Below are 26300 nucleotides of genomic sequence, written 5' to 3'. Positions count from 1 at the left end.
TTCATTAAAAGTACAAAATTGAATGTGGAACTAAAATAAAACACTGAAAAGACTCAGGGAAAAAAATATATTAAAACAAAAAGATTAAATTAAAGATCTAAAACTAATTTAAAATATATTTATCTTTTTTTTTAACATAAACTTTTTGTGTTGAATTTCATATTTTTATTTCTTATTGATTGGTCTATTCATTTTAGTTGCATATGCAAATTGTTATCATTTTATCTCTCTTACAAATATTTATTATTGTATTAAGTTTTTGTATAAAATACCTCCCAAGCCTGTATTTTTTACTCATTGTTTTTCCACCAGATTTTTACACTATTAGACAAATATTTTCAAAACTTAAAAATTAGATTAATTTTTTCAAAGTAGTATCATATTACTGAATTCTACTGCAAGGTAGGTGTAATAGAACCTTAGGGGAATTTTCGTGAAGGAAAACGCAATTAAAATATTTGTAAGATGTGGATTTATTTTGGTTTTTTTTTCCCTCATGAACTTTCTTTTCAGGTGCCCTAAGTGAGAATTTCATCACTATATAATACGGTACAGATGAATGTTTTTTGTTTTGTTTTTTTACACCAATCACTTAATTATATTAGAAAACAAGCAAAACAGATTAAAAGTTTGCTTCATAAAAACCTGAAAATGAAAAACTAATGCTCAACTATTATACTTGAAAGAATCATCTTTAATACACTAAGAAGATCAGGCCTAGCAGCATTATAGTAAAATTACCTTAAACACAAGAATTTTTATCAATTGTGTTTTCACTAATGCTTCCAGGCTTTAGGTTAACCACTTCAATAGCAAACCAATTTTAGTTCTGATAAATAATTTATCATTCAAACAAAACATATAAATAAATAACAACATTAATGAATACTACACCTGTAACTGAGGCAACAATGTCATCTTGTTCAAATTCATTCGCTGTTAAAATAAAAGTAGCTGGTTTTCTCACAGGAATAAGTTTTAACCCACTACCAGCAATTGTAACATGGCTGAAATCAACAGTTTCACCCTTTTTAGAAATTGGTGAAGATACGGATGTCTCCTCGTGAGGCTCTCTTTTTGATAAGTGGCTTGAAAATGTTAGGCTTTCACTTTTATGAAGATCTGTGGTTTCTTTAGTTACTGAACTTAAAGAAGACAACTGGTCTGTAGAAATGTTGGAAGCTTCTTTCATTTCAGATTTAGTTGATAAAAGCAATGTATCAAGTTTATGTAAGTTAATATTTTCTTTTTTTAAAGGAACTGATTCAGCAATTGAAGATTTTGACAGAACTTCTGAATGCTGAAGACTGACATCTTTTTGTTGGGCATGGGATTCTTTATCACTTGGATCTAACCGTCTTTCGTTTTCTTGATGTCCGACTTTGACATGAGCCACACCTGTACCATCTACTGTTGAAAAACTTGGAGAATTTCTTAGTAGAACAGGAATCTTGCTTTTGGCATGAACAGTAGACTTTTCTTCATCAATGATACTATTTTTGTTGGTGACCTTCCACATTTCCTCTTCCTGGCTTGAGCTTGAATGTTTTTCCCATAATTTTGTTGAATCAGCATTACCTTGAACTTTAATTTCAGATTTTATTCCAGTGGATTTATGTCCTTTTTCCTCTTGATGCAATAACGATGACATATTTACTGACATCTGAACATTAGGTGATATCTCACCAAGTTCTTGCCTTGATCCTTCAAGCTGAAGATCTCTGGTGATTGATATCTTGGGAGGCTCCCGAGAACCCCAGCTCCTGGTCATTACATCTACTTTAGAAGGTTTTTTTGGAGGTGGAGGGGGTGGTGGGGACTTTGGAGACTTTATTTGTCTAACATCCTCTTGAGATTTCACTTTTCGAGAGAATGAAGCATCATGTGAAGGAGAAACTTTTGGTGCAGTTGATTTATTTACTTGAGCTTTTAATTTTCCTTTGTTGAAATCTTTTGATGTTGACTTAGAAAGATCTACATCTTCTCGGGAAGCAGATAAAGCCTTATTGATTTTTTCCGCTCGTTCTTCAAATGACATTCCTATCACTTCTCGACTCACTTGAGAAATAGATGGACCTTCTCTTGTCACTTTTTGAAACTGATCTTGTTCCACTTTGGAATGCAAATGTTGGTTACTTTTGTTTTTTACTGCCTGAATAACATTATTTTTGGAAGCTGAGAAAGTGCCATGTTGCTTTGTTGACACTGTTTTAACTTCTGCTGTTACCTTTCCTTGATGGTTGTTTATTGCACTATTAAGATTCTTCTCAGTAATAATCTTGAGAGAAGGATTACTGGATGATCTAGATGGTACTGGGGGACGTTGTGGGGATCCATCTCCGCTGGTCCTCGTACCAAGCACAAAACTGCTTCCACTTCCAAGTTCTCTATGCCATGCTCCTGCCCCAGCAAGATTAACAATAAAAGGAGAACCTGCTCCACAAAAACAAATAATGTGAATTAGAATCAATTAAATGAAATATAAAAATTACAATTGACATAAATTTCAGTTTCTAAAAGTTCAAAATCATCCCAAACCAGTTTTTAAGTCTATATCCTGAAAAAACAATTAACTAATACAAATCATGTATTCAAATTTACAAACACCTGTTAAAAGCCTTTACTATGATTAACATAATTATAGAATTTCTTATAGTTCTTGTTTCAATTTTAGTTTTTTATTTCAATAATTCTTGGTACTTGTACCCTTCACGATTCTAAATATTTGTAAAGAAAAATTTGAAATTATTTGTTAACATAAAATAACTTATTTTTAATGGTTCCTGTCATTTGTTTTTCTATTTAGCTATGACTAAAACATATTTCTATGCTTAAGGTACAGATATAGTCAACATATTTGATGAGTAAAGACAAAAAATAAAAATTGCCAACTATTCAAAATTGATGGTAAAGATCAAGTTTCCCTGTCATCACTGATCAATCTGGTGTACACTGGTAGCAATTAAAGATAATCAGTTTGAAATGATTTGATAATTTGCTTAATTTTAAAATGGTTCCGATAATGTTACCCATTTCACATTTACTTAATCTGTTCTAAAAGACTTAACTGGCAGTTTAAAACTGAATTAATGCTGCAAAATTCATGAACATCTGGTCTCTTAAAAATTAGATAGTTTTTAAATGATCTAAGTGTTAAAAATAAAAAAATATCAGAGAAATAAATTAACAATATTTTAAGCACTTTACATACATTCATAAACACTATCAAACTACAGGATAACAATCACTCATGATTGTCACTGCTGAAAGAGACCCTATAACTAACAAAGTTGAGGTCCCTCAATTTGATGCATAAAAATGATTTGGAAAAACAATTGAAAGAGCTAATGGACTCACCACTCAACCAGTTATCCTATGGTTAAGCTAAGAATTTTGTAGTACATTTATAAAGAGTGTATTACACGAATATGTATATATATATTTATATTGTCAGAAAGGACAACATTTAGTTGTATCAACTGTAACTTGTATATATATATTACACAGCATTTACTCTATCCAAACAAGGCAACAATTTTTAAATACATGCCAATATGCAGCAAACACAGAGCTAAAAACATAAAATACATTATTTTGCTACACTGTACCACACATCATAATGCTCATCAAACCTTGACTTGTAATAATATGACCAATACTAAAACAGTCACAATAAATGAGAAAATATAACAATGATTAACATCATGGAAACTTTAAATATAAAAAAAATAGTTCAGCTTTTATATAGGTTTTTTAACTTTATTTCTAAGATAACCTGTGAATTGAGTAAATTTCAATATGTAATGCAGTGTTAAACATAATTAAATAATTAAACAAATAACTACTTTTATCTATTACCCTGAGCTGAACGTTATAACATTAAAAAGTGTAATATACTAGACATTATTAAAAGGTATGAATGGAATGAAGAATTAAAAAGTTAGTTTTACAGTATAAAATCTAGCAGTATATTATACTTGGACTTTTCATTCATTAGGCCTAAATCAGAAGTTGATGTTCAAAATAACAAGGGAAGATAAATAATACAATGTTTGATCAAGAAACGAAAACCAATAGAAGCCAGCTATACACAAAAATGGTTTATAATATTATGAAGAAAGTTTATATTACCAAGTGACTCACCTTTAACCTCAGAGCCATTAAAAGTCACTCTCACACTGTATGTGCCAGGCTGAGTCGGACTGAATGTTACAAAGTAGATTCCATTCCCTCGTTCTTCAATTAGTGAAGGTACAACTTTTCCATTATGCTGAATATCAATTTTCATTTCTCCCCATCCTGCATTACTAGCATCACATGTGAAGGTTGACTCCTGACCTAAGACCAGCTGTTCTAAGCCTTTCAACTATAATACATAATAAATTCATTATCAGAATAAATTAAAAAAGAATAAGTGTTCTTAAGGCTATCTTTTTTAATGGTTTGTATAATTTAGCAAAATATTGATGTTAAAGAAATAATTTATATCTTATCAAATGATTAAGATTTAAAAACAATATCCTAAATATTGCAATACTTTTCTCCTGCTTATGTTTATAACCTTAGATTTATTAGATAATCAGATTGTTCAGCATCAAGGCATTTCTCAGTGAATGATTAGATTAATAAATAACTTTTTTTAATGAATAGAAAAATTGCTGGAATTTGAAAGTAAGGTCATATTTTTCATGGAAACAGAAAATAATCTAAAAATTGGTTCAATTATTTTCTGTAATATGATTTATCATGATTTCTTTATTTTGAAAGGCATACATGTATAGTTTAAACTCTAAAGTGTTACACAAAAGTTTATCATTACTCCAACCTTTTGGTTTACATCAGAATCTAAGACTTGAGATGAAACTGCTCAAATTGAAGTTTGTTTTTTAATTTTACTCAAAGCTACTTGAGAGCTATCTACACTAACCAGCTCTAATTTAACAGTAATAGACTAGAGGGAAGGCAGCTAGTCAACATCATCCACTGTTAACTCTTTTACTAACAATATTGGGATTGACCATTAGAACAGGTTGAACGTGCTTGGTGATTGGGATTTGAACCTGCAACTTGCATATTGCAAGTCAAGCACCCTAACCACCAGGCTATGCCAAGTCTAAAAATTAAAAAGAAATGAGTGCATTTGGGACCCCTTTTTTGAACTCTATTTGTCAAGTTACTTATAGTAACAAACTTATCTGGTATATGAAACCTGTACTGAATGCAGTCAAAATTCCATATAGCAGCACTATATGTAAAATTTCAATTTGTGCAACAAATTATAAACAAATGCATAATGGGGGAAATGAAAGACAAAAACAAGTTATTTGCTATAAGCATAGTATATTTATTAAGCTTGAGCATATACAGAAAATAAAAGGCACTTTTTATTTGTTTATGTACACAAAAATATTGTTTGACCATACGAAATTATGCTACTTTCAACTTTGTAAATGAATTACTGAACACAAGCCAATTAATTTCCTGAACTGATCATAATTAAGAAATATACTTTTTCTGCTTATTGGATAATGTTTAAGGATAGCTTATTGAGGTGATCAAAAAACAAAAACCAGTTAACTATAAAGAAATAAGACTATTGGCTGGGTCCAACAGACACCTCATATACATCCTAGAGTTAAAGAATAGCATAGCTGTTCGATTCCTTAAAATAATATTAAATGTTCTTTATTTAAATGATATTCTCATTTATTTCTCTAAAAAAATACAAACATTCCAAAACTTTTATTAAGAAACACAAGCATCATTTTAGAAAAATACCCAGAATTAACTTCAGATCAGGAAACCAATAAGATCAATACTTAAATCATGTATGGTAAACTACTGGCTATAAAAATGTTCTTTAAAAATAAATAATAATTCTTGTACAAAAACAGAGCTGTGAATATTCTTTTTGTAATTGGCTATTAAGAATGATTGAAAATACAAAAAACAGCTGCTTATCATAACATACCTTAATTTGTGCAGGATCATAAACATAGCATGAAAATGGACTTCCATGGATGTGTTCACGAGAATATGTCACTGATATTTTCCACTCCCCTAAGTCATGAAACAAATATCACACTAAGTATATGTAAAAAAATTCCTTCCCAGATAAAAGGGACAAACATTTCCAATTCATTGCAAATTACTATGTCAGCATTCTACAACACGAAGTTCCAACTTTTTCTAGTTCAAATGTAGGCCATAATAAAAGGAGCACTGAAATTAGAAGTATTCTACTAAAATTGTATGTATGTTTTGTTATAGCAAAGCCACATCAGGTTATCTGATGTATCCACCAAGGGGAATCGAACCCCTGATTTTTAGCATTGTAAATCTGAAGATTTACTGTTGTCTCACTGTTGAGTACATGTCTGTATGTGTCTATGCTCGCGCACCTGCATATGAAAATTCTAGGCCTAACAAAATTGAATTCTAGGTTCAAATCCATTAAAAACAATTATATTTCAACTAATTTTTAACTAGGAATCTAGTTCTCAATGAAATGCTTCCTAGAATGTAGGAAAACTGAAATTCTGTACTGAAACCTTTTTTTTTTTCAGTGTATTATTTAATACCCACATAAATTCATATTTATTTCTACACACATGCCCTATACTACAATCTAAGTAAATAATCACCTTGCTTCGTAGTACAATGGACCATACTGGGATTAATGAAATAATGAATTTTATTTGAATTTTTATTATCAGTATATTCAAATCAACTCAAACAGCTAATTTTCTCTAACCTCCAATATGTCTACATACTGTAATTGCACCAAACCATGCGTACATACCAAATCTAACACATTTCTCAAGGTATAAAGTGATATGTATCCATACGAAAGTAAGTACAATGACAGAAATCAAGTTTCTACTTATGTCCAGAATGTACAAGAGTGGACGATTGATTTACTTCAGTTGGATTGTAAAATAGCAGCTGTTGTCAATGAAAGGCACGTATATTAAAATATGATAGTCTCACAAGTTTGTTGTACTATTACTTGTTGGTATATAAATTAAACATTAAAATAGGAATAGCTTGATCAGATCATGGCTGAAGTTTGCCAAGCTCTGCAAGATAAGAATAATAATAGGAGTCAAATACAGAGAAATTAGCTAAAATTTGCTGAAGAAACAGACATACCACTTAATTATAAAAATAAAAAGCATCAAATTTCATTTAAACTAGTGCTGAAAGAAGATACTTTACTTATACATTTAACTTTTGTTTCTTTGTACCAAATTAGTTTTGTGGAAACTATAATATTTTGGATTGAGATGTTTATCTAATATTTTAGTGCATATTTTCAAGGCAGTAATACACTAATTAAAACAAGGAAGATAATAATTGTAATTTGTAATAGAATAGCTATAACATGGTAAAAACTTCTGTTATAAAGTAATTTAAATCACCTCTCACAGTACATTTCAATGTTTTACTCAAGTATAATCAGACAAATGAAAGCTGGCCAATCACAAAAAGCTCTTGCAAGTTGGCTTTAAGCATGTTAAAATGCCATTAACAGAATGTGGAACTGCTTCCAAACCAATGGTATGATTGTTTAAACATATGAATAAAGCATGCCATCATACATAACACAGACCACAACTATTTGTCAATTCTGGCTCATCAAACATAAGATACAGGCTCCAAGAATGAATGCCACACACTGGTCAGCCTTGTGAAGTCTGTTTCTAATCACCTGTGCACCAGATACCCTACGAGATACATTCTGATTATACAATGTCAAAGCTCATCTGCAATGGTACCATGCCAAGAACACATCCATTTGACCAACGACATGTAGTAGCCAGATAACAGACTTGTACTCACTTAGAAGGAATATGAACCAGATACTATACCCCAATTTTGCAAAATATCATGTTACATATGATAGTGGAAGAAACATGAGGTAAGTAGAAATAAGCAGTGGTGAACATACCAATCTCTACTTCCAATGAAATTGTACCATACCACATCCTATGACTGTGTGATACCTTGTTCTGGTGCAAATGGCCCTGCTCTCGTGGTAATGCCCCCACCCCCCCACCTGCTAAAGTGACCAATCACAGTTTATCAACCAATAAAACAGGTCATTTGGATATATTCAGTATTATTGATCAATCATATAAATCACAAAGCCAAATGATACTATCCAATCAGTTTAATAATGATGACATTGAAACAAAATAATAACTTCTCATGATCTTGTTGCCAACAAGAACTAATGTTGTTAAGTCATTCACTGGTTCATTTGAAGAATATGTAATAATTTTTTATATTCTGTGAGTTGTGACATGTGTGCTTTCTGACATTATGATGGAAGACACATGGATTGGATGAAAAGCAGAACAAAAAAAATCTAAAAATTGAGTACCAGCAGAATTTCAAACCTGATTGTAATGTTACAAAGATCACGTGACCTTTAGTCACTCATCATTCAAACATTGTAATCATTAACAAATAAACCAAAACAAGGTAATAATATAAACGCAACCTTGATTATAGAAGCTAAATATATACATTTTTATTATGTATAAAAAGATACATTAGTAATGACAATCATCTAGCATGTCAATAAAAGACATAAATCATATCTTGGAAACCTACTACAATATTTTTTTATTTTACAATATTCATAGCACTGATATTTTATTTCAAGAATAACAGAAAGCTGTGTTACACAGTCAATCTTGTAATTTGTTCTTCATCAGCAGTAATATAAACATTAAACTATGATACTTGAATAAACTTAGCCATTTGTAATCAATAATGTATCATGTACCTATTTCATCTGGAGTAAATGCAGCTGTGTAGGTTCCTTTGTCTTCCAGTACAGGACAGTTACATGTTCTTCTACTAGGGGCTTCTGCCTCCACTAAGACATCACCACCACCAGCACCATTAGAATTAATCTAAATAAGAATTATCAGAATGTCATAGTTTAAATAGGAATGTAAACTGATATGTCATATTACTATTGTTATTTGAAAAAAAAACAATGTAAGGCTTGTATGTTTGTTGTTGAGCATAAAACTACACAATGAGCTATCTGTACTCTGCTCCAGTCTGTATTCTAACAAAACCTAATTTTTACATTATAAGCCTTCAGGCTTACCACTGAGCCTTCTCAGAAGCAAATGCATAAGAACATTAATGCATAGAAAACATCTACAACTTTCATTATCATGGCAGAAACTATAAAAACTTCTTCTAACATGACCTCTAGCATTATAAAATCCAATAGGAAAAAAAATTTTTCAAATACAAGTTTGAAATTGATTCTTTTGAAATCTTCATTTGTCCAATAGATATATTTCTAACATTTTGGTAAATTTACACCGACATGTTCTGAGGACTTTAATTTCACTAATGATAAGCACAATGATAAATTATAAAACAGCATAAGTGTATCAACAAAATATACAATTAATCCAATCATAGGAACTCATCACGTCCTTCTCATTTGGAATGACAAAAATAAAAATACATAAGCATATTTCTCAAAATAATGTACTAAAATCTAAACCATGGGTAAAACTGTTAGAAAAAAAAACTGTTTAGGTGAACCTGTTTGTTCATAAAGTTGGATTAAAATCACAAGAGATAATAATAATTATAATACATGAAATCAATTAACATAAATATTAGTACATCAGCAGAAATAAATATGAAACTTTATGCATTTATCTTGATTAAAGGTTTCTCAATTTCAAATTAGTTTAATGATAAAGTACTATCACAGAAAAAACTTATTTCTTCACACATAAAAAGCTACCACTGCCAGTACCGCATAAAAAAATTTAAGGTATGTAACAAATACATGTTAACTTTTGTTTTACTGTCATATTAATTACCAAACAATGAAGGTTTAAATTTTGGCTTTAGGAGAATGATTCATCATGTGTTGTACATTCACTATGATGAGACCGTCCCTTGAAAATATCCAAATTACACATACATGCAACCTTCAGCCTTGCTGGATGATATTTGTTCCATTTTTTTAAAAACTATTAAGCACTGCAATCATATTTGAAAAGTCTTTTTTTTAATTTAATAATTTTATTTTATTTTATTTTTAACTGATTTAAATTTTTAAAGCTAACAGAGCATTAAGTTTAGAGGATAATACCAAGCTTCATTGTAGTTTTATAAAATTCCAGGATTTGTTATCTTTTGTTTTTTAGCTAACTCTGTAAATACCAAGTGTAACATGCTGGGACATATATTATAAACACAATATGAATAAAACAGCTAAACAGTACTATCAGAATTTAAAAAATATATATTCTTCTTTTTCTCAATTGTCAAAATAAAAAGGCTTTTACTTGTATTTCTTATTAATATAAATGTATACTACGTTGTTGTTGGGCTTAGGATTCTACTACAATAGAGGTCTGTGACTTGTTAGTGATAAATTCAATGTTAAATAAACAGCATGCACTTCACTTGTTTTCAAAATAATATTATATTTTCGGAACAAGATAAACATATGTACAACAAATTCTTCAACACTACGGAGATTATAGGCATATCATAGACACTATACATGTAGTTCTCTCCTTCTTGTCAAAAGTTCACTTAGGCCTATTTGATTACCTTAGAATTTCAGTTAACAAGCTGAATTATCCTCTCTATTACTACTGCACTAGTATTCTGTGTGTCACTTACAATTGTAATTGTTTGGTCTTCTTTCTTCTGAAGATCCTCTGTTTCTTTTTTCAAAGTGCACTCAGGCTAATTCAATTATTTTTGAACCATGCTTTGATGAAATAAATTATTTTTCTTATCTCCGCTTCTACTGTTAGTCTTAGTCTAACATATTAAACGTTAGGCCTATCACTTCTACAATTGTTAACTTCATGCTGAACCTTTCCTTTTGTAACTTTACTTAATCATCTGTCTGCCTTCCATATTATCAATGTCAATGTATTGCACACAATGCTCAATAGTCTCAACGTCAATCAATTATTAACAAAACTCCATATAATCATCTGCTTTTAACTCTTAAATTAATCATTAATATCTAAACTAAACAGTCTTTTATATCATGACAAGTACTAATGAGAAATAAAAACTTTCATAAGTAAACTTACGATGCAGAACTATCACACTATCAAGCAAAAGTAGCAATTTTCACTCTTTTTAAGAACAAGCATAATTGCAGTCAGATATATCTAACCTCCTCCTGCCATGGTGACAATATGAAGCAACATAAAACCAAAACTCAGTAATATAAAGTTAATCAACACCACTTCATTGTTGTGTCCCTAGCATTCCATGATCATTTTTTACCATAATATGCTTTTGTTTAGCAAATAAAGATATAACTATTAAAGAAGTAAAGTGTGTTTAAAATAACTTTTTTGAATATTATTTCATTTTTTTATTATTAATTTTTACACTTAAGATTATTTTGGACTGTTAACTGGCTGAAAATACCAGGAACAAGGAGGCTCTTCTACTGATTACTAAATGCATCCTAATAAATAAATAAAGATTTTAAGTTTTCACTTAGGTATTGATTTATGACATTATATACTTATGTTCTATCTATTATATAGATTTTGCTCCATTTATTTACAAGATATATTTTAGTTCTGATCTATACAGTTGATTTAGTTTTGAACAGTTATTACTGTTGTTTTAGCAATGAAATATCATTTTGATCTGAGCAAACTGTATTAATAACATAGACTGGTTACTTCCTATAGTATATTCTTCTATTGGTTATTTAGAATAAAACAGTCTATCTTGTAATTATACAAAATAATCGTAATTATCAGAATAAAGAACATTCCAGTAACAAACATACTAAAACTTCCACGATAGATCCAACAGCACAAGGGTCAATTCCTGAGTATAGAATCTTGGAGAGTTCTGGATAGACCATGATTTTCAGTGGACAATCAGGGATAATGTCTCCCCAGTTATAAATTATTAACTGTAGGAAACAAACAATATATTCATCAGAACTTGATGGAGATAGTTTGCTTTGAAAAACAGCAAAATAAAAAAAAGAACTGTTCTGAGCTATATAATTTTATATGTTAGGCACTAAAAGAAATGTAGCATATAAAGGTTTACCTACATTTGATAAACTACAAGAAACAGAAATAAAAAAAAGAACAAATTATAATTGGTAATCTTGACATATTACTGGGTTTTTAAAAGGTTTTAAACTTGTAATACATAATTTTTCATTAACAGTTATTTTAAATATTTGTGTGTACCTAAAAGAAACTTACTTTACAAAATTATGATATATCTAAAATGCCATTTCTGTCTAGCATTACTAAGATTACAGAGCATTTAGTGTTCACTTTTATGAGAAAGCTAATATTAAAATTTCCATGTAACTATATAAACCCTTGCAGAAATTGCAACAATAATGGAATGGTATTGGAATTTTTATTATTTTTTTAAAATCTAAGAGTATTTCGTTTTACTGAAAGATATGCTAATAAATGTCTCAACAGACATACTTTTTTTTCCTTAAGCATGAAAAACACACTAGATTCAACTAATATACTACTTTCCCCATTAGTTTTTACAAGCCTGGGATTATTTTACCCAATAATCCCAATAATCAATTAGTTAATCCCTTAACCTACTCCAAAAAAATGCACTTTTCAATTCATTTAAAATGAATGTCTCATGGACTTGTGATAAAAAAACAACAACATAAATTTAATGGTAAAAGTCTAACAAATAACATTGGCTGAATTAAGTACAGTCATTCTACTTTTTGTTACTCTTAACTTTCCAAACCTTTTGAAACTAAAGAAAAATATTAAGAAATGCAATTAATATTATATTTCTTCTTACTTCATGCATTCCTGTTTCAGTAGGGGTAAAAACTCCAGTTCCTCCATTACGAGATAAACTTATTTGACACTCAATTTTTCCACTTGAACTTCGAACCTCTGCCTTTAGTTGCTTCTGATCCACAGATTTATCTAGAAATTGGATTTTGAAGTGTGCCTATGAATAAAATATCAAAAATGATTTAGTTTTATCACCTTGCATCAACCATCACTTTGTGGATTTCCATTTTGAAGAAGGTAATTAATTCAAACGTGTTCTTCTTAATTACCAATTATACAAATTCATCCATTCTCTCTGTAAGTTACTATAACACTGTATTTGATACCTTAATACCACAGAAATTTCTGTATTAGCTTGTTCAGAAATTAATATGCATTAAATCAGTGATTTGCCCTTAGGTAAAATGTTTAACAAAAAACAAATTTTTATACCATGTATTTTAGGTTGAAAACTACCTTATGCTTTTAAATAACAAGTTCTACATTTATCGAGTGATAAATGTGAAAAATATACATACTAATAAAATGCAAAACAGAAGTACTTCCTCCATATAAGTAGACAGAGGTAGCATTCTTAAACACACTAAACCAGCATTTATCATTTAAATATTCATTAAGCCAACCCTTAAACTTTCTTAAATTTACTCTTTCCACCACATCTAAAGGCAACACATTCCTGTAGTAGTAGTAATGTAAAAAAAAGAAAGATGCATTGACACTATTACTTTCCTTAGCAACCTTACACACCTCAGTGACATCCTCTATAACTCATGTTTTCAAGAAAATACAATTTCAAAGATCTTAACCTGTCCTCATGTAACAGCTTTTCCTTACCAAGTATTATCCTAATAGCCCTCCCCTGAACCTGTAATTAGTGAAAATTGATGAAAAAGTAGAATTTAATAACCCAGCCATTTCATACTTATCAAATATGAGCCTTCCTTTATCAACCCTCAAAGGCCCTACTCCCATCTTAACATCTTGTTTACTCTTAATATATTTAAAGAATTCCTTACCGTTAATTTTCATATTTTCGGCAAACCTTTTCTCATGTGCCCTTTTTGATTTCCTAATTTCCTGTGTGACCAACTTTCTTGATCTATAATCCTTTAAGTCTGATGTCATAGCAGTTAACTTAAATTCTTAAATTCATGTTGCTTTTCTTTAATTTTATCCCTTTCATGAGCCATCTTGAATTTCTTATTTGCAGCCACCCTTTTTTTTTTTTTTGTATGAGGAACATGTCTATCGTGAACATGTACTTAAAAATATTTTAAGTTTTTCCACACTTGATCAGTGTCTCCAATTTATTTAGTTGTCCAATTCACAACAGATAATTCTTGTCACATCCCTTAAATTTGCTTTTTGAAATTTGTAATCAAAATCTCATTATTCCTGATCTCCATATGCAGTAAGACATCAAACCTATCTCAGCAATGATCACTTTCACACAGATGTTCCCCAATATCCACACTATCCTTCATTTCTATATTAGAAGTTAACAATAAATCTAAAATAGCATTGTTCCTAGTAGGTTCCCTAACAAATTCCTGAAAGAAAAAAACCCATCCTAAACAGAATCTAAAAACCTGTCTCCCTCATGTTGTAATTCTAAAATTCCCAATTTATATGCCTGAAGTAAAAATCACCTATAATTAAGACCTCATTAACAGCTGAAATCTTAATCTTACTGTATATTTGTCATTAATTTCACCAGTTTTATTTGGTGGCCTCTAACAGATTCCCACTAAAAGACTCTCCCCCACCCAAATATCCAGATAGATTCAATTTCCTTGCTATTATCTTTGATATCTTCAACAGGATGTAACTCACATTTATGTATAAAGCCACTTCTCCCCACTTTTTAGTACCCTCTCTCTATTTAAGGTACTCTCTCTCTTTCTATTAAATAACTTATAACCCTGCATTTCAAAGAAATTTCTGTCACCTCTTTACGTTTGACCCAGTTTTAGTTATTCCTGTTATATGAAAATCCTTCATTCTGACCAATGCTCTAAAGTCATCTGTTTCATTTCTTGTACTTTTAGCAATACAATAGTAACAACTTAGACAACCCTTAAAACTATTTCTGTACTTTGTTTCTACACTACATTTTTCTCGTATTTTTTCTGCACTTAGTTTATCCTGGCCCTCATCAAAGTCTAGTTCTTCATTTAAAGCTGCTCTTAAAGCAGAAATAATAGCCATTGAATACAAGCTAACTCTTACCCTGTTTAAATGTACATCCACCAGAAAACTCATTTTTTCCCATTGAACTGATCATATGTTTCTAACCAACTAATCAGCTCATCCTTGAATATTAAGTCTAGCATTCAGCCTTAGTGACCTGCTTATAATTTCATCCCATAATTAAGATTAACACAATTAACTTATGGCTCTTTTCTTTAAGTGCCTTTATCAATCTCTGTGTAGTTATCAATTAGCTCCTCTGACCTATCCTCAGGGGCATTCTTAGTCATTCTGGATCCATGGGCAGAATTCAGTAAATGGGGCCCCATAATGATGAGAAAACTCAGAAGTAGATTAAAAGGCATAGCATCAAGGGTCCTCCCACGTATGGGGCCCCAGACAATTGCCAAGTTTGTTCAATAGGTAAGACCGCCTATACCTATCCTTCTCTACATCATTAGCCCCTATGCACCCAGCAAAGCCTGCATTGCTTCTAGCATCCTATACTACATCACTTGCTCTGTTAGTTACACCCTCCACTCTTAACCCTAGATAGCATAATCTAATTCTTTTATCCATATTTACTCCATAAACTATCCTATCCACATGTTACACCTTAGAATTTCCAACAACTATATCCTCCTGAAATTTTTATTCCCATCCTTCTATGTCCCTTTTGTTTTCCTTCCTTCCCATAGAACCTCATTTACACAAGCAAAAGACTAAGATCTGTCACTTAACAAAAGCTGCTCATTAAAATTAAATTCACAGCTTTTAGCCCTAATAGTACTGTTCCTAACTTCCCGAAAGACATTATTAGCTATTGTATCCCTTAGATGTAAAAGCTTAACTTCCTTTTGAAATCTTGCTATACCATTTTCCAATGTTTATACTTTTCCTTATCTACTGCCTCTACTCTATTTAGGATAGCCTTCAATTTCTCATCCAATATGTAAACTATACAAACAAATTGCATATCTTCACTATTAGCTTCCTTAACCCTATCCCTGTCGTAAGCCTCACATGTGATTCACAGGACATAATGTTAAAGTGCTTGAGTATCATATGTGATACAAAGCTACATATATTTGATATGCAGCTAACTGTCATGAACGAGGCAATAAGAACTGGTTGTTTTGGTTCAACATACGAGATTAGAAGAGAGCTTCATATGAGCATCACATATGATGTTCAAAGCACATGTGAATGATGATAAGTAATGTTACTACCACTCAGTCTCTTGATTTTTAGTTACTAAACTTCTCTACTCCACTCTCTTTCATTATAACTAAAAGGATATGCTTCACTCATACCTACTTGGGTAAGTAGTCAAATAAACATATCCATAAAAACCATTAAATCACCTAAAACAGGGAGAGGGATAAATTACATGTCAGTTCTTAGTTCAAAAATAAAACCCACTCCTTTCACCCATTGCACTCTACAAACTATAAGACCTTAACATCTATACTACTCTTAACCATTTTATTGTGGGAATAAATAATTAAGACTAAGTACAATTAGCCTATTGACATTATTAAACCTAATTTTGGAGAATAAAATATATTAAACTACTTTATCTTCATACTAAGGTAATTAAGTTTATCTTTAAAATATAAGTGACAGTTATTGTTTAAATGATATTCATGTAATGATACAATGTATTTAGCCTATTTTATAGATTACCAATAAATAAGCTTAATTGCAAGATTCACTTCCCCCAATATGCAGCTTTATGCTAAAACTAACCAATCAACTTTTTTGGCTTGATTACTTATATCCTCTTTCATAATTGGAATTTTCTTGTTGCCTGTTTTCTATTAAGTTTTAGAAAATGCTAAGTTCCTTTTTTTTTAATTTTGATGTCAGTAAACTTTTACAAGTGCTAACTTTGACACTTACCGGTTTATTAACATGGACATTGTTTAAGTCAATTCCTTTGATTCTGATACGTTCTTTAGGCTTCTTACAAGGCTTCACCCATTGAAAACGTGCTACATAAGCCATGACTCCTAAATGTTCTACTTCTATATCTGCCAGTTCTCTTGCTTTCAGTAAGGGTTCAACCCCTAGGTTCTTTCCCGCAGCAATACCTACACAAAGTATTACAAGATCATGCTTTAAGCAAATTACAGATATTAGCTAATTTCACTTTAAAGTTTGGGTAATGGTTAGCTAACTTGGGAAAGGGAAAACTTCCAATAGTGAAAGCATTATTTGAAAACTTTCATGTGTGGCTAGGTACTTAAGATTATTAAAATAAATGTAAAACATATGGAGTGTAAATAGTATAAAAATCTCTTCTGTTTTATTATTTTTCTTTTTGCATTAGTGAACTTGATTCATTAGAAATTACTATGATCAAATAACACACAGAAATAGAAAGAAATGGATTATGATAAAGAATTCACTGCAATTTACAAATAATTACAGATTAAAAAATCTTTACTATTAAAAACACTTTATGTTACCCCAAATGAAACAAGTATCAAAAAGTTAGCTTAAAAAATTAAGCTCCTTACCTTGTTGTAAATTTTTCTCCCACTGAGAGTGATCTTGACTGAGACTTGTATAACCCCTAACAGTAGCTCCCAGAGACTGTACTAATGCACATAATGACAACCCATCATTCCAGTCAGTCTGAAAGAATGTTGAACAAAATTATTCAGTATTTTTTTATAAGATTTCACACTTTTTTTTTTACATTTGCAATACAAACCATAATTTAAGGCTTTTAAAATATGTAATTCATGAAAATGATTTGGAAATACCATCAAAAGATACACAATGAGTGGTTTCAACAAAACATTAAGAATACTTTATCATGCTAAATACTGTCTAAAATGCTCATACATACATACATACACTAGTACTGTAATCTAAAGTTATGTTCTAACTAACACAGTAAGAATTTGATAAAATAATGCTTTTAATAAATTTTACTCTTGTGTAATGGGTTTTCAAGTGGATTATTTTGAGATTAACAGCTGCATCAGAGTTGATAATATGTAAAACTTTAGGAGTTACTTAAATTTACTTGCAAAGCACTTACTACATACAACTAAGTAACTTTCTTGCATTCCACTTCTTTTGAATATTAAATACAAGTAAGGTACTTCATATGACACACAATTATAAACTAATCCAACTTTCATTTATGCATAACTGAGTTACAGAACATAAATAATGCTGAAACTAAGCTCATTTTTTGCATCTAGTTGGTCACTTGTGAAATACTCTTGAACACACTAGTAAACCACACTAATTCATAAAATTTCATGTTAACCATATAAATAACTCACAAGGCCACATTTTCAAACTTTTAAAACATATTTAATGAATATCTACCACAAAATCCATACTTTAATGAATTTCTTAGAAAAAAATATATAAAAGTATATACAACTGTCTCTACTGAATGACAATTACAGTGAAGTTCTCTATGTGAAGCTGTGGAAGTTGTTTCTGAACCCAGCTTAAGGTAGCTTGGTACCCTGGGCTATCCTCCTTCATGTAATATGAAAGATAGGTCATCCCAGAGAGCTCATCCAAGTTAGGACTTGCAAGATCATCTGGAGTTAAAATCATAGGGATGTCAAATTCCTTTTTTGCTAGCTCCATAGCAGCTTTACAGTTTTTCTCCCTACAACAATAACAAATCATTATTAATAAATATTAAATGATAAATAGAAATGAATAAATATATGATGATAAAAAAAAACATTCTATGGTTTGATTCACCCAGAAAATTGGCAGCTTTTTCAACACAAAACTTATATATATACATGCAACACAATAAAAATTTCTAAGAAAATTATGAATTACAATCAAAACCTTTTGTTGAATGCACTTATCTCATGAGAAAACAGAATGATTTTTTAACTCTGAACTTATCATTGTGAGTAACTGATCACTGCCTAAGCTTATCCAAATAACACAAAAATTTTTTTTTACACTAGATTTAGACTTCAGCACAAAGACCAAAATATTATCCATACCCATTACTCCCAGAAGATGCAGTCCATAATAATATCAAGCCCAGAACATAAAATGCTTTTAAAATTATTGTGATCAAAATAATGTGAGTTATATCCGACTTTAAAAACAGATATTCTGAATGAAGAGAAAAATTTCTTCACAGCATTATTTCATACATTAAAATCAGCTGTCTTATCTTACAGCTTGCTTTTGAGGAGTATTTGTTCCAGATCTTAAACACGACATATCACACTGAACCTTGATGACAAACATTTTCTCCCCTAAAGAAACAATGTGTATGTGCCAGTCAAAATACAACATGAAAACAAAATGTTTGTGACAAGTGCTGTGAAAGAAAGAAAGCATGGCCAATATTTTGGTTGAATTGTTAACCATATTCTATCCAACTCATAGCAGTTTTAAACTGTTCTGATTAGAACATTATTCCCACTTTTTCTTTTTTTTTACAAAAGCTAAACTGTTCCTTGTGAAGTATTTACCAAATTTTTCAATGGGATTTCTATCCCATGTTTTTCTTTTTTAAGCTGAATTACATCTTTTTCCCAAAACCTCCTGCTAATTACTATTATACTAATTTCATAAAATCAAAAGAAGTAACTGATTTTTTAAGTTATAGTCTTATGTCAATATGAAAGACCAAACTCAACTCTTTTTTTAACTTCAATTTCATCAAATTTTCTGAAGCTTTTGAAGTAAAGCTTAAGTACAGTTTAGAAGATTTACAAATAATTCAAACAAGGAAACTGAGATTGCCGTTCTTATTTAGGATTTTTCTAAATTTTCCTCAAACTTACCAAAGAGGAAAAACTTACTTTTCTCTAGGGTTCAGTGATCTCCAGTTTGGACAGAGTCCAGGGCAGCAATAGTCTATTAAAGCACTGAAAGAAAGGAGTAAGTTAATGTGCTTATGATGTCACACTTATCTGAATAACAATTATTACAAGAGAAATGTCATGGTTAAAAATTATAATCTGTATAGCAATGTACATGTAATTTTAATAAGAAAAAAATATATTATTTATGCCAAGTTAAACAGGTTTTCATGTCTTAAAATATGGCTGATGTTTGTATAATATAAAAAAATATTATCTACTATGATTGTGATATATAAAGAAACTAATAACGTTACCAAATATCATATTTCTAAATATCTACATAAAATTAAGCCATTTAATATAATAAATGAATAAAGAGAGGAAAAAATGTTTATTTTTCAAATATATTATTTGTATCTTTGTTAAAGAGCAATATAAAAATTGAATATATAGCATCACAATTGTAGAATAGTTTGTTTTTAAGAAAATATTTTTAAAAAAATGTTCCCTTCAAAATTATAAGCCGAAATACAACATCCAAGACTAAAATTCTTTATTTTTTGTATTGTAATTCATAAAAAAAAAACAGCAAAAATTTAGGAATTTCCATAAATCCATATTCATAAATATATATACAGGAGTAAGTACCTCAAAGAAGCACAAGTATGTAATATTATTTAATGCACTTACCTCAGTGCTATACCATTATTCCAGTCTGTTGTGAAGTTCATAATCTTAAGGTCAGGTAATGTTGCCTGAAGCCAAGCTAACATCAGTTTCTTTGGGGGAAAGCTGGTTCGACCAATTTGATACCTCAGTATTAATGCCCATATAAGACCTAAGATGAGCTTCAGATTTCCTTCTACTATATCAGTATTACCTGAAATATAAATCATAATAACATCAAAGAAGGCTCTACTGAAAATTAGAAACTACTAAGAAGCCCAAAATTACAAATAAATTTAAATGTTTTTTTTTCATAAGACTGACCACCTAATATAATGAGTTTTAGACTTGTGTATGGAACTTTCTCACTAGCTAGCCGAATTATTATTCATTGATAAAAATGAGAAGATTAAATAATAAATAAAAGGAAATCTAACATTTCAAAATATTTTTAGAACTAAATTTGAACTACAACATTCATTACTGCTTAAAACAACTTATGCTGGGCAGTACAATGGACTGAAAAACTCCATTGCATAAAGCGTGTCCAGATTACTAAAGTGTTAATGGAAAATATGAGGGGGGTCAAGTTGTATCCATATTTAATGATTCTGATGTATAGTTCTCAACAGTAAGTAGTCAAGCTTACTGCTTAACCACAGTTGGGAGAACTCAAACATGACATTTATGTTTTACATATGTAAAATAAGTAAGCAAGAGTAAATACCCAGTTATACATGAAACGTTGAAAAAAAAATTGTATGGACGTACAGGAGCAAGTATTTAAGTATGTTAACAGATACAGTTTTTTGTCCTTATGATAAAACTAATTCCTTAGCTAATCCCCCCCCCAAAAAAAGTTTAAAATATTTCATAAAAAAATTACAGAGCAGGTAATTAAATGTGCATACGATTCTTCACCCAATCCAGTTTAATGCATTGTTCGTCCATAAATATTTATTTTTCATTTCTTTGCTAAAGTACTTATCCTGTACATTTTGAATACTCCAATTCAATTTCGTTAATTTGGATATAAAACGGTTTAGCTAACATCTTCGATTAAAGAACTTCCACAATAAGAATGAAATATCCCCATAGTAACCTAATCGATTTAACCATGTCCTTTAACAAGTTAAACTTGTTCAATATTCGAATGAACTTTTTTTTGATAGAATCTTTAAAAGTTAGTAAGGAAAATGCTCACACACAACAAAGATATTAACATAAGTCCGAATTATGTTATGAAACAATGCATTCTAATCTTTACAAGCAGAAACCTAAGAAGAGTGTATTTAATTGACTATACTAACTGTCACTGATTGTTAGTTTCGCTCTAAGTACATAGCTTGTTATGACTGGAAGTTAATATTAATTAACTTGAAAAGTGATATTTAAAAAAATAGTACTTCCTTGCTAATAAAAAACAATTTTTACTAAGGAAAGATCTGTATTATCATTATGATAATGTACGTACAAGATGACAGACAGTCTAAGACTTTTAATATACGAGTTATACAAATACAGTACTAAGTTCTACACAGTGTAAAGTGCACGGCCGTTTCGGCCTTCGACAAGTTACGAGAAAACAGGATTTCACATTCCTTGCATGCCCTCGTTTCAGACAGGTTTTCAACAATTCATGAAACACCCCTTTGCACCCCTACGTTCGTTGTTAGAGATCTAAATTGAATATAAACACAACTATTCTTTCTTTTTTGGACTCTGTCCAGGTAGAAGGTATTTCAACCTTGAATCGAACGCTTGGTTTTGGGACAGCTCTCTGTCCAAACCCCATGCTTGTGAACAAGGTCTGTGCGCACTTCCTTTGTCACACGGTAACCTTTCAGGATTAAAAAAAACTGGCTTTCCTAATATACTGGTACATTTTTTTAGTACAAGTTTGTTCATTCAGTAACTCATTCATAAATTTTATGTTCACATGTTTTCTAGTGAATAATTAGAAATTACAAGTTACCAATGTGCGAAAAAGATTGATTTCAAATACTAAAATACCATACAAAAACACATGACAATTTATTAAACATGCGAGTTTGTTCGAAAAGAAAAAGTACTGGAAGCGAAGTAAAATACACAAGCCAATACTTTATATTACCTTAGACACTTTCATTTTGAAAAATATTAGTTGTGTTTTTGAATTACCGCGTTAGTTTTGATATACCTTTAAAAAATTCCACTTGTATTGTGTTTGATGCTGCCAAAGAAAGTGTAAGTTAGTATTATAATGAAAAAAAAAATATTGAAAGGTTAATTTGTTTGCTTATTTTGAATTTCGCGTAAAGCTACACGAGGAATATCTGCGCTATCCGGGCCTATATTGAAAGGAATCGCGCAGTTGTAATAGTTTTACAACAATTACTCCATTCTTTCCTTTCTCCAGATATAAAAAACTAAGTATCTGTAAAAAATCCATCTTTGTCACTAACTTTTACTGTCTATGTTTGTAGATAAATAATTTTCCTAGTGCCATGTTAACTTTATATACATAATAACGAGCAAAAGAAAAAAATAGACCTCTGAAAAAATTTATAAAGACTTTTTTCAATTTTTCAAAGAGTATTTGCCATGACTATTTCACATGTGTAGTACATATGATAAAAAAATACATTCTAATTCTTTTTACAGCAGAGTTCACGCATGCTTCGTAGTATCATTGATACAGCGATAAAAATCCAAAGAATTCTGGATGACAACCAGTGTCGCCATGCTAAGTTATCCCAACAACGTTTGTTTTCGTAAACGTGTTTTTTTTGTTGTTTTTTTTGGAAAAAAAGATCAAGTAGTCAAAGAAAATAACTTTTCGAGTGCAATTTAATAAATCTTTAATTGTTTAATGACCCTTAAATGAATTTCATAGAAGGTTTTGCCAAATTCTAGAAGTTTTCTGCAAAATTCCAGGTCAAAAACTAATTTGACCAAATTTAAAGAGTTTTAAAAATGACTCGGATAAAATTCAAGGAGTTTTCCATGCCTTTGCGAATCATATACTTCATTATATAGCTGAAACTTGAAACTAGTAAACTTTGGTAGCAACAAAATTACAAGCACGAGTGATTAATACCACACATTTCTAGGCTAAAACATGCAAGTGTACTAGAAATAAAACATAGCTAATGGTAGTGACAATAAAAGATGAAAAGTTGAGTAACATAAAATTAATAGAATGGAGAAAGAGCTATTTTGTAATAACTATTCTTTCATAACTGCACGATTTGCTGTCAGAAACTTAATGTAGTATTTTCAGTAAACGATTCAACCTCTAGCAAAAGATATAATTTAAACCAACTCTTGTGAGAGAGAGAAAGAAAACAATCAACAAGTCCTCTACTCAATATTCAAAAATTGTGCCAATAAAAAATGACGCACAGTTTTGTAAAAACACCGGTAATTTACCCTCGTTTCAGAGATAAAGAGTAAGCCATAATACTTACAACTTTCTATTGTTCATATACGAAGAAAATACTACGCGGTAGGCCTGTCAAGCATATCAAAGTCAATCTTATAAAAAAAATACAGAAAAAAAGAACAGTTGGTTTATATATTTTCAAGCATGTAATTGACATAAATACATAAGTACCAACATTTTGTAAATAACATAATAACTAAAAACATTATTAATGTATTTCCTTCGTAATATTTTGTATATAATTTAGCTGTGAAATTTTTTTTATTATATTAAATTCATCTCACAAGACATCGAATTCCATTCCATACTGCAATATTAATTTTGATAATGTATTTTTTTAAGTAAAGAATCGTAAAATTATTATGATATTTTTCTTTGTAATTTACGTTTAAGCTGTGATCTACTTGCAAGGTAATTTTATAAGTTATACGCGTAAGGTTAATAATCCAGTCACTTGTCGCGATGGTATGTGTACCTGTTCATACCGCTGTTTCTACGGTTTCAAACTTATAGTACCCTTTGTCAACGTAAAGCATAACTCGGGTTGGTTTGGTTTTGGAACAGCACTGTGTTCTGATGCCACGTGCCTAATAAAGCAGCCATGTATTTTCGACCTCAGCAACAAAATCATATACCTTATCCAGATATTGTGATGACAAAAAAACAAAAAAGTAGAACACTTTCTTCCTTAGTCTATCAGTATAAGCAAGAGTTTTCATAACCTTTCCGTTACCCCAGAAACGATGCAGCATAGGTTACGACATTTGAAAACAAAAATTGTTTCCAGTTGTGTTATGTACAGTTAGCAAGAATGTATTAACATCTGCATGCGTTGATTTCAATATTTGTATCCAACATTAAGTCCACAATAAAAGTAAAAAACGGCTCACCTACAATTGACACAAAGGGTTAAGCAGCTCCTGTGTACTTATGCTCTAAACAACCACATTAATCTTTATTAAAATATTTTCCGTAGGGCTTAATTTGAGTTAAATCAGAAAATTAATCTTTCATTTACAGATAACTGATATGAAAAATGTCTCATACATAGAAACATTGCAATACAAAGTAACAGCCTTTCCTTGTGGTGCAAGTATATTTTGATCGCCAGTCTTACTTTCGCTGCGCATTTCCAAAATAAGTATTAAAGTCACGCGCTGCTGACAAGAAACTAACGAAAGTACAAGAACAGGTTTTCAGCTCGATTGTCACGACTTCAACCGCCAGAAAGTCCTTCCCAGTGAGGATTATGTATAAATTGTTTTTCATCGAATTGGAAAGACTAAAAAATACAGGTATTTCCGGTGATTCACTGACCAGGATGAACTACTCGATCAACCTAAAGCCAATGACCCACAAAGCTACTCCCCTCCACGACACTTTCAATGAAAAATAACCCTTAAAAACGCTATCAGCAGAGGTTCTAGAATATTTACGGGGCATGTCTAAGAATCTTGAGTCCAGAATATCAAGAGTAAGCCTGGGAATTATTAATATGGTTTGAAACTCAATATTATGAATCTCTAATTTTTGCGAACTTTGAGCTCGGTTGCTGGAGTTCTCGATAAGTTTGATATTAGATATTGTTACTTATCCTTTATATGTATGCATGCATTCGTGTGCGTGTGTGTGTGCGCGCGCGCGCTCACTTTCTATGCAATTTATTACGACCCCTCATATACACACAACACATTCATATGCATTAGTAGAACGCAATATTTATATCCATCTGCAAAATGTGCTGATCACAGGATGTGTTAGATAACTGGAAGAGTTCTATGAATGCAGAGATGTAGCAATATCACTATTATTCTGCGAGACAACAGGTAAGAGCAGAGAACTATCCAATTTTGAAAGAGGTATATTACTGGATTCTCGTCTAGCAGGAGCGTTTTTACCAAAGACAGTTTCCTTAATCAACATATTCAAGGGTCGTTTGTCATCAACACTGATAATCTAAACGGAACACGTCAGCCAACCATTAGCGATAGGCCGAAGGGAAAAACGACTAAAGTGCAATAGATTTAACAGTGTCCCAATTGACAGATTCCAACCATACCATAACAAGAACATTATTAAAACTGTTATAGAGCGCACCCAATTAGTTAAAAAACAACTTGTCTCTGACACCAACGAAATGTCGCAGCTTCAATACTGCTTAAATTATAAACCAGGGACGATAAATGACTGGAACTGATGGTCTCATGAGTTTTTCTCTCCTCTTTTTCTCTACATAAAGGATAAGCATGTACTGTTGTTCCGGCAGTACAAGCTACTAGAAGTGATATATTGGTGTGTTTGTTTGTTTGTTTTGGATTTCGCGCAAAGCTACACAAGGGTTATCTGCGCTAGCCGTCCCTAATTTAGCAG

General features: G+C 30.8%; 1 protein-coding gene across 1 annotated transcript in view; it reads right to left on the bottom strand.

The window, feature by feature from the left end:
- The window catches only part of LOC106460052 (filamin-A-like), a 96619-nt gene that overhangs the window by 56738 nt on the left and 13581 nt on the right, over positions 1-26300 (bottom strand). The window contains 11 exon segments of the mRNA XM_013919740.2: positions 895-2433; positions 4144-4366; positions 5972-6060; positions 8795-8924; positions 11825-11953; positions 12838-12993; positions 16929-17119; positions 17549-17666; positions 18456-18669; positions 19838-19903; positions 20531-20720. Of these exon segments, the coding sequence (XP_013775194.1) occupies positions 895-2433; positions 4144-4366; positions 5972-6060; positions 8795-8924; positions 11825-11953; positions 12838-12993; positions 16929-17119; positions 17549-17666; positions 18456-18669; positions 19838-19903; positions 20531-20720 (3045 nt within the window).

This window comes from Limulus polyphemus, unplaced genomic scaffold, assembly GCF_000517525.1.
Source record: "Limulus polyphemus unplaced genomic scaffold, Limulus_polyphemus-2.1.2 Scaffold32, whole genome shotgun sequence".
NCBI lineage: Eukaryota > Metazoa > Arthropoda > Merostomata > Xiphosura > Limulidae > Limulus > Limulus polyphemus.
The sequence above is the reverse complement of the archived record's forward strand: the minus strand, read 5'-3'. Positions and strand labels throughout refer to the sequence as shown.